The 15,725-nt window shown below is 41.6% G+C and overlaps 1 protein-coding gene across 1 annotated transcript in view; it reads right to left on the minus strand.

Annotated features, from left to right (window-relative positions):
* Positions 1-15,725, minus strand: part of ADAMTSL3 (ADAMTS like 3) — a 347,575-nt gene that overhangs the window by 16,575 nt on the left and 315,275 nt on the right. The window contains exons 24-25 of the mRNA XM_042940846.1: positions 8,721-8,903; positions 5,026-5,142 (exon numbers count right to left, since the gene is read on the minus strand). Coding sequence (XP_042796780.1) covers positions 5,026-5,142; positions 8,721-8,903 — 300 coding nt within the window. The remainder of the gene's footprint in view (positions 1-5,025; positions 5,143-8,720; positions 8,904-15,725) is intronic.

Consider the following 15,725-nt stretch of genomic DNA (forward strand, 5'->3'; position numbering starts at 1 on the left):
TTGTAACTGTGATCCAAAACAAGGCATAACACACTTCATCACCCAAAAAGTTTCCTCTTGATTTAATCAGTGTTAATGATTAATTAGGTTATTTTAATCAATTATTTTAATCTGAATTTATTTTCATCAACTCCCCTCCCCCACCAGGCAATTACTAATTCATCTTCATCAGTATTCACTACTAGTGTCCCTGTTCTGGGACTTCATGCACGCAGTCTTTTGCATTTGGCTTCTTTTGCTGAGCATAACATTTCTGAGATTCACTCGTATTGATGTGCATATCAGTAGTCCCTTCTCTTTTATTGCTAAATAATATTCCAGTGTCTGAATATACCATGCTTTGTTTATCCATTCTCCTTGTGATGGTCATTATGAAGGGAAGGCTGCTATGAGCATTCTCGGGCACATTTTTTTGTGACCGTGTCTTCACGTTTCTTGCATAAATATCTGCGAGCGGAATTGCTGGGTCCAAGGTAGGTGTGTGGTTAGCTTTATCAGAAAGCACCAACACGGTTTTGCAGAGGGGGTGTACCAGATTACGTACTGACCACCAATGTATAAGAGTTTCGGCAGCTTCACATCCTTGCCAAAATCTGGCACTGTCGGTGTTTTTGTTTTCACTCTTCCAGTAGTGGTTTTAATTGTCATTTCCCTGTGTTTCCATGCCACTGTATATCTTCTTTTGTGAACTGTCTGTGCAAGTGTTTTGCCCATTGTCTCTTTTGGGGGATGGGAGGGTTCATGATTATCTTGTAGGAGTTCTTTACATATTCTAGATAGGAATTCCTCATCAGACATACGTTCTGCCAATCTTTCTTCCCAGTCTATGACTTATCCGTATTCTTAATGGTGTCCTTGATGACCAGATTTTAATAATCTTGATGAGGTTCCAATTGATCATTGTTTTTTGGTTTACGGTTAATGATTTCGGATACAAGAGCATTTGAAAAGATCACATTCACTCTCATGTAAGACTTCTCAATAGCTTCGTGTGTTTTAGGAATAAGCTCTAGAATTTTTTTAAATTGAAGTATAATTAACACAGTGTTACAATAGTTTCAGGTGTACAATCTAGTGATTCAACAGTTCTGTACGTTATTCAGTGCTCATCAAGATAAATGTACTCAATCTTCATCACCTATTTCACCCATCCCCTCACTTACCTCCCCTCTGGCCACCATCAGTTAGTTTTCTGTATTTAAGAGTGTTTTTTTAATCTCTTTTTTCCTTTGTTTATGTTTCTTAAATTCTATACGCGAGTGAGATCATATGGTTTTGTCTTTCTCTGACTTATTTCCCTTAGCGTTATACCCTCTAGCTCCATCCATGTTGTTGCAAGTGGCGAGATTTTGTGTTTTTTTATGGCTAATACTCCATTGTGTATATATACACCAAATCTTCTTTATCCATTCATCTACCGATGGACACTTGGATTGCTTCCCTATCTTGGCTATTGTTAAATAACGCTGCTATAAACACAGGGGTGCGTATACCTTTTCAAATTAGTGTTTTCATTTTCTTTGGCTAAATACCCAATGGTGGAATTACTAGGCCATCTGGTAGTTCTATTTTTAAGCTTTTGAGAAACCTCCATAGTGTTTTCCACAGCAGCTGCACCAATTTACCAATGTTCGCACCAATGGTGCCCAAGGGTTCCATTTTCTCCACATCCTCGCCAACACTTGCTGTTTTCTTGTCTTTTTGATCCTAGCTGTTCTGACAGGTATGAGGTGATATCTCATCATGGTTTTGATTTGCATTTCCCTAACAATGAGTGATGTTGAACATCTTCTCATGTGTCTGTTGGCCATTTGTATGTCTTCCTTGGAAAAATGTCTGTTCAGGTCCTCTTCCCATTTTAGGCAGACTATAGGTTATTTTGATGTTGAGCTGCCTACGTTCTTCATGTATTTTGCATATTATCCCTTACAGGTATGTCTCCTGTTCAGTAGGCTGTCTTTTGTTTTGGTGATTATTTCCTTCCCTGTGCAGAAGCTTTTTCTCTTGATGTAGTTCAATTTGTTTATTTTTGCTTTTGTTTCCCTTTTCTGAGAATACACATCTAGGAAAATGTTTTTATGACCAATGTCAGAGATATTACTACCTGTGCTCTCTTCTAGGATTTTTATCGTTTCAGGTCTCACATTTAGATCTTTAATCCATTTTGAGTTTATTTTTGTATATGCTGTTTACATATACAGCATGTATATGTATACGTATATGTATATGTATATGTATATGTATATGTATATGTATATGTATATGTATGTGTATGTGTATATGTATATGTATATATAGTCCGGTTTCATTCTTTGTGTGTAAGGTACTGGCACATAAACAGACATCAGGATCAAAGGAGGACAGAATATACAATGAGGAAAAGATAGTCTCTTCAACAAATGGTGCTGGGAAAACAGGAATAAATTCTAGTCTTTACCTTGACCTTAAAAGCCCTGAATGATTTGGTCCTCAGCAACCCTCCAACTTCGTTTCATCCACCCTTTCCTCTGCCCCCAACCTGTGTCCACATCATGTGAGTTTTCTTTGTGTTTCTTTTCTTTTTAAAGTTTTTTTTAATGTTTATTTTTTGAGAGAGAAAAGAGCACGAGTGAGGGAGGGGCAGAGAGAGAGGGAGACACAGAATCCGAAGCAGGCTCCAGGCTCTGAGCTGTCAGCACTGAGCCCGACAAGGGGCTCGAACTCATGAACAGCGAGATCATGACCTGAGCCAAAGTTCGACACTTAACTGACTGAGCTGCTCAGGCATCCCTCTTTGTGTTTCCTGACCACATTAAGCTTGTTCCCAGTTAATGGTCTTTGCGCTCACTTCCCTCCGCGGGAGAAGCTCTTCCTTCATCCCTATGCATGAATGGCTCTATGTCATCATCTAGACCTGGGCTCAACTATCACCTCCTTGGGAGGCTGGTCCTGACTTTCTTCACCAAAATGGCCATGTGCAGTTGCTGTGCTATCATCCTATTTTGTTTCCTTCATAGCACTCACCACAGAGAAATATCTTAAGTGTGTGTTTCCTTGTTCGTCGTCCGCCTCCCTGACTAGAGCACCAAGTCCACGGGGAGCTCTTCTGTCCTGTTCACCGCCAGGACAGGGCACGTTATGTATTAGGTGCTCAACCAGTCTTCGTTAAATTAATAAATGAGTCTCTTTGAAGCGCTGAAGTAGGGATCCACCGAAGGGCTGGCATATTCCAGTTGGTGAATACGTGGATGTGTATTTGTGTATGTGTGTGTGGGTATGTGTGTGTAGCAGGTGGTCAAACGAGATAGGTGCCATTGGTTAGGCCAATGTTGAAATATTCCAAAGGCTTCAACTGTCCCAGTGGTTTCAGAATCATGATATCCAATTTTTAAAGTAATTGATTCGAGGGAGTTCCTTAGGCTCATGTGCCCTTCTGCATGGAACGCCATCTGCCTTTGCACCTCCCGTGCCTCTGCCTGGAATGCTGTCCTTCCTCTTCCCAGAACAAGCCCTGAGGCCTGTGTGAGGACTTGGTTGTCTCCTCCAGAGAGAGTCAGGGCCCCTTCCTCAGTGCTGCCAGTGGACCTGGCCATCCTTCTATTAGAGTACTTGTCACACCGCTTCAGAACACCTGTTCACATGACTGCCTCCCTCTTCAAACTGTGAGCTTCCCAGGGGCTAAGTCCTTTCTTTCCCCCAGCCTGGCAAGAGCTTTCCCGGGGGAAGAGTCCTCTTTCCCCCAGCACTGGGCAGACACTTGCAGAATGTTTCTGTAGACTGAATGTGTGTGTCTCCCCCAAACTCAGATGACAAACCCTAACATCCAATGTGATGGTCATAGGAGGGGGGGCCTACGGGAGGGGATGGGGTCATGAGGGAGGAGCCCCCATGATTGGGACTAGAGTCCTTATAAAAAAGACCCCAGGGAGCTTCTTCACTCCTCCTGCCATGGGAGGACACAGTGAAAAGATGGCTGTGAACCAGGAAGTCCTCACCAGACATCAGATCTGCGGGTGCCTTGATCTTGGACTTCCCAGCCTCCAGAACTGTAAGAAATAGATGTCTGTTGCTTATGAGCCACCCGGTCTGTGGTTTTTGTTATAGCAGCTCAAACAGACTAAGACAAATGTTGCATAAATGGATAATAGTGCATTTCCTAATGGTAGTAGTATTCCTGAAAGACGAGAAGAATATATAAATACTCCTGGAGAATGATGTCATAAATAACATGAATAACGTGAGCTGGCCTGTTTGATGGGTGGCCCAGCACTATTCTCTTCTTCTAGGCCCTTCCTGCATCCGAGAAGGTGGGAGCCTGGGAACTACATTCTTAGAATCCCTATGTACACAGTTATTCTTTGGGATACTTTCTGCAAAGGAGAGGCACTCGTTCAAGATTTAAAAGGGTGAAATGACGCAGCCAGTACTGTTCCTGTAGAAACTAAAGCATGAAGTATAACAGGAGCTTCTCTGTGTCCTTCTGTGATTTACCCATTTTTGAGCTACAAGACTCTGAGATCATCAGTACTGGTCTTCTGTACTTTCGGAATTTCTGACTTTCTTAACCCTACCTCTCTCTCTTGGCCTCCTGAAGAGTTTTGCAAGCTTGGAATACTGAGATCAGGTTCTCCTGACCGAACACCGATGCCTAACAAAGTTAGTAAGTCTAGGGAAGAATTTATAAAAAGAGAAGAACGAAGGAATCATTTCCAGAATTCCTAGCAAATCTCCCCTCTGAATATTTTACCAAGTTGGCCACCGTTTAGAAACTGGAAAACCAACACCTGTTTTATCACAAGTAACGATGCACATTTGGGACATGAGCCCCGCGGGCTTCCTCGGGAGCGATTTCTTTTTCAAAACTGTTTCGATATGGAAGGAACGAGTTGAGCTACAGAAGCCTGAGGGCAAGGGAAAAGCCGGCCAAGTGCCTAGGAATAATTTTACTTATCGAGAAGGGCAAGATACGGAGCATCCTGTAGCTAAATCCTTTTCCTCGCACATGCCTCTCGAATGGCAAATCCTCAAGAAGTCAAAATCTCCGACCTGAAGGTAGGGCTTCTCCTGTTGGGTCACTGCTGCTGGTTTCTGTGTCAGATGCCTGGAGCCTATGCTTTTTCTGGTCCTTGGGAAATCCACTTTTACTGTCCAACCGTCTTTGTTCTGAAAGAGAGAAAGAAGGAGCACTTGTTTACCAGTTAAACATTATCTGCCTCTTACTCCAGCTCGGGTGTTCTTAAAGAAGACAGCCGCTAGGAAGTCAGCTCCTGCCGATGAAATGTTCTGTCCCAGATGCTCAGGCCCACACAAATCTGGGGGTTCTGTGGGGGTGTGTGGGGTGCTATCGGTGTTCAGTTAGAACAGCTGTGCTAAAACGTGGTGTCTGCATGTTTTCAGGGTTTATAGCCTAAGACGATGGAAAAAATGGAGTCCCCCTAATGCCGAAAGGGACTGGAAGAAGCATTAAGAACAGCAAAACCCCTCCTCTTGAGGGACACCTCAGCAGCAGGAGAATGGGTGACGTTTTATAGGGGACTTCACATGGGGGAGATGGCCTTTCTGAAAGGCAGTGAAACTCGAGCATGAGGGCAGGGTGGCAGAGGGACGCCATGTATTGGCAATGTAAGATGTTCTTGATTCCTCAGCTAAGTCATGAGCTGCTTGGCAGGAGGAACCCCTAAGGGAAGAGGTGTGCAGGGCGGAGCTGAGGCAGCCATGCAGGTTCAGGAGTAGAGAGGAGCAGAAGTGAGGGATAAGGCTGGCGCTTCTCAGAGCATGGGGAACGCATTCAGCAATCAGGCAGGCTTGGTCAAGCCCATCGGTTGAGAATCTTCCATTCCAAGATCCGAGAAGACCACAGAGGTCTTTGGGAAGGGCCACAGGGAGGTACACCAGTGCCTTCCTGATCAGCACGGCCAGTCCAAGAGGGGTAGTATGAAGAATGCTCAAAGAGAAGGCTATGGGGGCGCCTGGGTGGCTCAGTCAGTTAAGCGTCCGACTTCAGCTAAGGCCACGATCTCACGGTCCATGAGTTTGAGACCCACGTCGGGCTCTGTGATGCCAGTTCAGAACATGGAAGCAGGTTCTCTGTCTCCATCTGCCCCTCCCCTGCTTGAATTCTATGCCTCTCAAAAATAAATAAATATTAGGAAATCTAAAAAAAAAATAAAATAAAAGAGAAGGATATATATTTGGGCTTTAGGAAAACTTTCTGTGAGTTTCTTGGGTCTCCTCATGTATGTACCAGGATTAAAAATGACCGCCGCCCCCCCCCCAAAAAAAAAAGAAAGAAAAAAAAATAAAAATGACTGCCCCAACCCTGTGCTACTGTGTCAGAGGAGTGACTGAACATCCAAGTGCTTCGTGCCCGACAGTGGTTCCAATCCCCACGTGGGCACCTCCCACCTATTATGACCCTGGACTCCTCGAACTGCCAACGAGAAACACCATGCGGGAGGTTCTTTCCCATCATCCTCTTGGTTCAGCAGTGGAACCTGTTGTGATCTCATACCACGTCCGCCAATGACTCAATTCCATTCATTTGTGCAATGCGTGTTTAGCACTTACGACACCTGTGGTAGGTGCTGGAGCTACAGACAGGATTATCGAATGATCCCTAAAGTCCATCTGACTTCTGTGAGCAACTCTCACTTGGCTCCAAACCCTGGCAGGAGAGAGGAGTATTATTCATTGAGTCCTAAAACCTCAACAGTTTAAATTTTCTTATTTTTATTTTATATTTTATTTTATTTTATTTTATTTTATTTTATTTTATTTATTTATTTATTTATTTATGTATTTATTTATTTATTTTTGAGACAGAGAGAGACAGAGCATGAACGGGGCAGGGGCAGAGAGAGAGGGAGACACAGAATCCGAAGCAGGCTCCAGGCCCTGAGCCGTGGGCACGGAGCCCGACGCGGGGCTCGGACTCACGGACCGCGAGATCGTGACCTGAGCCGAAGTCGGACGCTTCACCGACTGAGCCACCCAGGCGCCCCTAAATGTTTATTTATTTTTGAGGGACAGAGTGTGAGCAGGGGAGGGGAAGAGAGAGAGAGGGAGACGCAGAATCTGAAGCAGGCTCCAGGCTCTGAGCTGTCAGCACAGAGCCCGACGCGGGGCTCGGACTCACGAACCGCGAGATCATGACCTGAGCTCGAGTCAGTGCTAAACCAATGGAGCAACCCAGGCGCCCCGGATCTCAACAATTTAAAGCCCATTTTGGTGACAAGAATTCGTTGAACTCCAAATATATATTTTTAATTTATTTATTTAAACTCAAAGTAGATGACATACAGTGTAGTATTTGTTTCGGGAGAAGAACCCAGTGACTCCTCGCTTCCGTCCAACACCCAGTGCTCGTCCCAACAGGTGCCCTCCTCAATGCCCATCCCCCATCTAGCCCATCCCCCACCCACCTCCTCTCCAGCAACCCTCCGTTTGTTCTCTGTCTTTAAAGGTCTCTTATGGGGGCGCCTGGGTGGCTCAGTCGGTTGAGCGGCTGACTTCAGCTCAGGTCATGATCTCACGGTCTGTGAGTTCAAGCCCCACGTCGGGCTCTGTGCTGACGGCTCAGAGCCTGGAGCCTGCTTCGGATTCTGTGTCTCCCTCTCTCTCTGACCCTCCCCCGTTCATGCTCTGTCTCTGTCTCAAAAATAAATAAACGTTAAAAAAAAAAATTTAAAGGTCTCTTATGGTTTGCCTCCCCCTCTGTCTGTATCTTATTTTTCCTTCCGTTACTCGGGGATCAAAAAGAATGCAATCATGCCATTTGCAACAACGTGTATTATGCTGAGCGAAATAAGTCGGTCAGAGAAAGACAGATACCACGATTCAACTCCCATGTGGAATTTGAGAAACAAAAGAGATGAACGCAGGGGAAGGGAATGAACTCCAGATATCATCCCCAATTGTCATCCTGTGTCGAGGGGCGCGTTGTGATGAGCATCTCCAAATTACAACATGCACCCCATGGTAAGGTGTCTTAAGACTCAAGTGATCCGGATTTACTGAGAACCTACTGTGCGCCCCCAGACTATATTATATCCTCAGGGCTGCAAAGATAAGATATCAGACATGGTCTCTATCATGAAAGGACCTGCAATTTAATTGAGGAAACGTAAATGAAAGAGGAAACAGTTGGAGAGCAACGTGTGTTAGGACTTAATCAGACACCAAACGGTAAGACCAGGCAAAAGAGGTCAAATGAAATCAGAGTCACACAGGAGACAGGAATCCCTGTGTAAGTGACAGAAGTTGGCCCTGCATCTATCCAGTGAGAAAGGCAGTGACGGACACCTCTTCCTGGGAGAGCAGTGCTCCCGGAAGCCGTACTTCCAGGGAAACCACGTGTGGGTGGGGGGTTCCATCGGATCATGGCGCAGGAAACCACACCGACTAGAACAGAGCTCGCTGCTGGCCTGGAAGGGGGGTCGGGTCAGCAGATGAGCAAATACACAGGCAGAACGCGAAGGGTCTGGATTCTGGGCAGAAAACTGTGTGCCACGGTAGGCTCTTGGGCAGAGAAGGAGCAGCAGGAAAGTGACAGCCTTCTAAGAGAAGAACTGTAAGACAAAGTGCGAGATGCAGTGAGCAGCGTGTGAGCGGGCGGAGGCAAGCCAGGGTTACAACCACTTAACGTCCATCCCGTTTACTCCACGACTCCAGGACAGAAGAAACCGGGCCCTGCTCTGTACGTATGACAGGCAGCACTTGAACCGGAAGCACCCGACACTTACCCAGCAGGTGGAGTGTAGATGCTGCCGTAGCTTTTCCTAGAGCATTGGTGGCTGTGCAGACGTAGGTTCCTTCATTTTCAAGGGAAACGTTCTGCAACAACAGGGATCCATTGAAAAGCAAGGAAATATTGTCACTCAGAGGTCCTCCTCTCTTCAACCAAGTTATATTAGGCTGAGGGACACCTTTGGAATAAAAACAAATATGACAAAAAGCAAATTCCTTTAAGAATAGGGCCACAGAACCACAGGACAGATACTGTTTAGCATTCTGACCGCACGGCAGCGAACGGGCTGAATTACATCAAGTACGAGAGATGGCTGTTTATTGCTAGGTCTGGAGCTCCTCCGCGGCAGGGAGGGGGTCCTGTTAAAGCAAAGGGCTTTGGGCTACTGTGTACCTGACTGGTTTATGGATGCGACTCAATGGGAGCCGAGGAGGGCGGGATTGCTCTGTACCGGGAAAGGAAAGAAATGCGACGGGGAGCGGGGTGGTGGGAGAAGAGGGGTTGGTGGAGCTGGAGGCAGAGACAGAGAGAGACATTCCCAGGGGTGGGTTAACACAGAGGAGTCTCCGGAAAACAAAAATACTAATGTGAATCTTTAAGTTGTTTGCTGCACGCAGCCAACAAAATGCTCCTCCTTTAGAAAAAAAGTATGAAATCTTTAGGGAGGGGCGCCTGGGCGGCTCAGTCGGCTAAGCGCCCAACTTCAGCTCATGATCTCGCGGTTCGTGGGATCGAGCCCCGCGTCGGGCTCTGTGCGGACGGCTCGGAGCCTGGAGCCTGCTTCGGATTCTGTGTCTCCCTCTCTCTGCCCCTCCCCTGCTCATATATGTGTGTGTGTGTGTGTGTGTGTGTGTGTGCGCACTCTCTCTCTCTCTCTCTCTCTGTCAAAAATAAATAAACATTTAAAAAAATAAAAAAAAAAAGAAAAGGTACTCTGTACAACTGTTTCTTGAAATCTCTAAGGCACATTTATGGCCTAACATACAATCATTTCGTTGTTTTTTTTTTTTTTTTTTTTTTTTGGCAAATGTTCTATTGCATACTTGAAAAGAAAGTACGCTGTTTCTTTTTAGGGTGTAAAGTTCAAATATTTACAATAATGAAATTTTATCATCTTCTTTTAGTATGTGTCCTTATTAACCTGCTTCTCCTTGAGAGCTCACGTCCAGAAAAAGCGCTCCCGTCTACTATATTTACCACATTTTTTATGTTTTCCCCATTTTTGTTGTTATGTATTATATCTTATCCAGCACAGGACAGTTCATGTTGACTCCACACTGTGGATTTTACTTTTTTTTAAAATGGATGTCTTTTTATCCTTTTTTAGGGTCTTAAATCCTATCTTGTCTGATTTTACTATTATGACTTTTGGTTATTTTGTTTTCTTCTACCTAATATACTTTTGTCCAATTTTTACAACTTTCTGTATGATTCTATTCCAGCAATGTCTCGTGTAAATGTATATCATTAGGTTTTATTTGGAAACCCAATCTAAGAGCCTCTGCAGCATTAACCCTATTAGCAATTTATTGCGATTACACATATGTTTAGGTTTACATTGTCATTGTTCTAGACCTTCTGATTTTATGGGCCTTTGACTTTTGCTTATCCTTTCTTTGTTCCCTTTTGTCTTGTAAAGTGGAAACTAAACGCTGTGTTTAAAGTTCCAATAATGTTACAATTTACTTAAAAAAAAAAAAAACTAGTTGGCATTAATTTGACCAGATCTTTCAACATTACAATCACATTGATCCTTGAATCTCATAATCCCCCTTTCTGGGAATTAATGCTATCAACATACCTGCATAAAAAATGCTGTATTTATGCAGTTATATAAAAGCAAAAGATTGGAAACAAGTCACGTACCCAACAGGGACCCATTAACTAACTTGTAGTACATCAGTGTAATGAAATATTGACATATGCAAAATTACCGAAAGAACAAAAAACAGTCAACCAATAATATACCCAGCAAAAAATGTCCTTTGGAAATGAAAGAAAAATAAAGACTTTTCCAGACAAATGAAAGTCGAGTGAGTTCATCATCATCAGACCTGCCTCATAAAAAATGCTGGAGAGTTCTGCAAGTTGAAATGAAAGGACACAAAACAAAAACACAAAAGCATATGAAAGTATAAACTCACCAGAAAAGCTAAATATATACACAAATATAGAACACTCTAATACTGTCATGGGTCCGTATAAATCACTCTTAACTCCAATATAAAAGTTAAAAGACAAAAAGAATGGTGTAAGAAAGTGGTCTAGTTTCATTCTTCTGCATGTTGCTGTCCAGTTCTCCCAGCACCATTTGTTAAAGAGATGTCTTTTTTCCATTGGACATTCTTTCCTGCTTTGTCAAAGATTAGCTGGCCATACTTTTGTGGGTCCAATTCTGGAGTCTCTGTTCTATTCCATTGGCCTCTGTGTCTGTTTTTGTGCCAATACCATGCTGTCTTGATGATGACAGCTTTGTAGTAGAGGCTAAAGTCTGGGATTGTGATGCCTCCCGCTTTGGTCTTCTTCAATATTACTTTGGCTATTCGGGGCCTTTTGTGGTTCCATATGAATTTTAGGATTGCTTGTTCTAGCTTTGAGAAGAATGCTGGTGCAATTTTGATTGGGATTGCATTGAATGTGTAGATAGCTTTGGGTAGTATTGACATTTTGACAATTATTCTTCCAACCCATGAGCATAGGATGTTTTTCCATTTCTTTGTATCTTCTTCAATTTCCTTCATAAGCTTTCTATAGTTTTCAGCATACAGATCTTTTACATCTTTGGTTAGGTTTATTCCTAGGTATTTTATGCTTCTTGGTGCAATTGTGAATGGGATCAGTTTCTTTATTTGTCTTTCTGTTGCTTCATTATTAGTGTATAAGAATACAACTGATTTCTGTACATTGATTTTGTATCCTGCGACTTTGCTGAATTCATGTACCAGTTCTAGCAGACGTTTGGTGGAGTCTATCGGGTTTTCCATGTATAATATCATGTCATCTGCAAAAAGTGAAAGCTTGACTTCATCTTTGCCAATTTTGATGCCTTTGATTTCCTTTTGTTGTCTGATTGCTGATGCTAGCACTTCCAACACTATGTTAAACAACAGCGGTGAGAGTGGACATGCCTGTCGCGTTCCTGATCTCAGGGGGAAAGCTCTCAGTTTTTCCCCATTGAGGATGATTATTAGCTGTGGGCTTTTAATAAATGGCTTTTATGATGTTTAAGTATGTTCCTTCTATCCCGACTTTCTCGAGGGTTTTTATTAAGAAAGGATGCTGAATTTTGTCAAATGCTTTTTCTGTATTAGTAGACAGGATCATATGGTTCTTATCTTTTCTTTTATTAATGTGATGTCTCACACTGATTGATTTGTGAATATTGAACCAGCCCTGCAGCCCAGGAATGAATCCCACTTGATCATGGTGAATAAGTATTTTTATATGCTGTTGAATGCATTAGGTGAACATAAGAATAAAGATGTACTTATTTTGTGATACTCTGGGATATTTTAAATAAATGGATTATTAAAAGCAAAAGAAATAAAAGACAAAAAGAAGTAAGACTCCGAACATGAAAATTTGTTAAGAATATTCAATGTAGGGGCGCCTGGGTGGCTCAGTCGGTTAAGCAGCCAACTTCGGCTCAGGTCATGATCTCGCGGTCCATGGGTTCAAGCCCCGCATCGGGCTCTGTGCTGACAGCTTGGAGCCTGGAGCCTGTTTCAGATTCTGTGTCCCCCTCTCTCTGACCCTCCCCCGTTCATGCTCTGTCTCTCTCTGTCTCAAAAATAAATAAACGTTAAAAAATTTTTTTTTTAAAAAGAATACTCAATGTAAAAACATGTAAAGTGTGACATCAGTAACATAAAGTAGGAAGACAGAGAGGTAAAAGTGTAGAGTTTTTATATTAGATTGAAGTTATATTGTTGTCACCTTAAAATAATCAATTACAACTATTAGATGTTTTATGTAACCCCTCACAGGAATCACACACCAAATATACCTTTAGTAGATACACAAAAGAAAAAGAAAAGAAAAATGAAAAGCAAAGCATGCCAGTATTAATAAATCAGCAAATCATAAAGGAAGTTGGACATAGAGGAAAAGAGAGACAAAAGAACCACAAATAAGACAGAAAAGCAATTAACAAAATGGCAATTCTAAGTCCTTACCTATCAATAATTACTTTAAATGTGAATGGATTAAACTCTTCAACCAAAAGGCACAGTGGCTGAATTGATTTAAAGAGAAGCTCTAACCATATGCTGCCTGAAAGAGACTCTCTTTAGAATTACAGATAGACATTGACTGAAAGTGAAGGAATGGAAAAAGATATTCCATGTAAATGGTAACCAAATGAGAGCAGGGTGTCTGTACTTATATTAGACAACATTAAGTCAAAAACTGCTATAAGATACAAAGGTCAGTATATAGTGATAACAGGGTCAATTCATCAGGAAGCTATAATAACTATAAATATTTATGCATCCAATATCAGAGCACCTAAATATACAAGACAAACATTGACAGATCTGTAAAGAGAAATAGATAGCAGTACAGTAATAGTAGAGGACTTCAATATCCCACTTTCAACAATGGATAGGATTTCCAGACAGAAAATTCACAAGGAAACAGTAGACTTGAACTACACTATTAAGCAAATGGACCTGTCAGAAAGACACAGAGTATTCTACCCAACAATAGCAGAATACACATTCTTCTCAAGTGTACATGAAACATTCTTCAAGACAGATCACATGTTAGGCCAGAATACAAGTCTTAAAAAATTTAAGAAGATTGAAACCACACCAAGTATCTTTTCTAACCACGCTGGAAAAAAACTAGGAATTGGTACCAGAAGGAGAATTGGAAAATTCAAACATGTGGAAATTAACCCAGATGCTCTTGAGCAACCATTGTCAAAGAAGAAATCAAAAGGGAAATTAGAAAATACCTAATATGAAAGAAAATAAACATAGGACTAACAAAATCTGTGGGATGCAAGAAAAGCAGTAGTAGGAAGGAAGTTTATAGCAATAAATGCCTGCATTACAAAAGAAGAAAGATCTGGGGCACCTGGGTGGCTCAGTCCGTTAAGCATCCGACTTAAGCTCAGGTCGTGATCTCGCTGTTTTTGAGTCCAAGCCCCATGTTGGACTCTATGCTGACAGCTCAGAGCCTGGAGCCTGCTTTGGATTCTGTCTCCCTCTCTTTCTACCCCTCCCCTGTTTGCACGTGCTCTCTCTCAATAATAAATAAACATTAAAAAATTTTTAAAAAGAAGAAATATCTCAAACAACCTAATTTTATCCTTCAAGGACCTAGAAAAAGAACAACAAACTAAGCCCAACATTAGCAGAAGGAAGATAAAAAACACAGGCATTGGAGCACAAGTAGGCAAAATAAGGAATAGAAAACCAATAGAAAATATTAACAAAAATAAGAGTTGTTTTTGAAAAAAGAAAGCTGACAAACCCTTATCCATCCCTACTAAAAATAATAAAAGGGTTCAAATAAGTAAGATAAAAAATGAAAAAGGAGACATGGAAACTGATGACATAGAAACCAAAAAGATCACAGATTATTCATAATTTGAATAATTATACACCAAACCTAGAGGAAATGATACATTCATAGAAACATACAAACTACCAAGACTGAATCATGAAGAAACAGACAACTTCAACAGGTGTGAATAATGTATAAGGAAACTGAATCAGTAATCTGAGGCCTCCCAACAAACAAAAGTCCAAGACCAGATGGCTTCACTGATGAATTATACCAAACCGTTAAAGAAGATTTAATACAATCCTTCCAAATTCTTCTGAAACATTTAAGAGGAAGAAACACTTCTTTTTTAATGTTTATTTTTTATTTTTTAGTGGGGTAGAAAGAGAGGGGGACAAAGGATCTGAAGTAGGCTCTGCGCTGACAGCAGAGAACCCAATGCAGGGCTCAAACTCACAAACTGTGAGATCACGACCTGAGCCGAAGGTGGACACTCAACCAATTGAGTCACCCAGGTGCCCCTAGGAAGAAACACTTCTAAACTCATTTTATGAGGCCAACATTGCCCTGATACCAAAGGCAGACAAAAACACTACAAGAAAAGAAAACTACAGGCCAACATTCCTGATGAACACAGATGTAAAAATCTTCAAAAAAATACCAGCAAACTGAATTCAATAACACATTAAAAGGATCTTATAACATCACCAAGCGGGATTTATCCCTGGGATACATGCAACTTAATTAATGTGATACAGATCGTATGAACAGAATGAAGGATAAAAAACGCATAATCATCTCAATAAATGCAGAAAAAGTATTCAGCAAAATCTAACACTCTTTTCATGGTAAAAAACCTCAACAAATTAGATATTGCGGGAACTTACTTCAACATAATAAAATCCATATATGATAAGGTCATAGCTTATCCCCTTATCATATTCAATGATGAAAAAGTGAAAGCTTTTCCTCTAAGATCAGAAAGAAAAACAAATATGCCCACTCTTGAAACCTATATTCAAAATGGTTCTGGGAGTCCTACTCAGAGTACTTAGGCAAGAAGAAGAAATTAAAGGCATTGGGTCGGAAGAAAGTAAAATTATTTCTGCTTTCAGATGACATAAACTTTTATGTAAAAAACCCTAAAGACTACACACACACACACACACACACACACACACACACCCCAAATAAACAAAATCAGTAAGGTGGAAGGGTACAAAATTAACATACAAAAATTAGTTGCATTTCTGTACACTAACAATGAAATATCTAAAAAGGAAATGAAGAAAATAATCTCATTTATAATAGCATCAGAAAGAATACAAACTTAGAAATAAACTTAACATAGAAGGCGGAAGATGTACACAGAGATAAGTACAAAGCATCCATGCAAATAAGTAAAGAAGATACAAATAAATGGAAAGGCATCCCATTTTCATGGACAGGAAGACTTAATATTTAAAACTTCCATACTACACAAAGCAAT

This window comes from Panthera leo, chromosome B3 (genome assembly GCF_018350215.1).
Source record: "Panthera leo isolate Ple1 chromosome B3, P.leo_Ple1_pat1.1, whole genome shotgun sequence".
Classification (NCBI taxonomy): Eukaryota; Metazoa; Chordata; class Mammalia; order Carnivora; family Felidae; genus Panthera; species Panthera leo.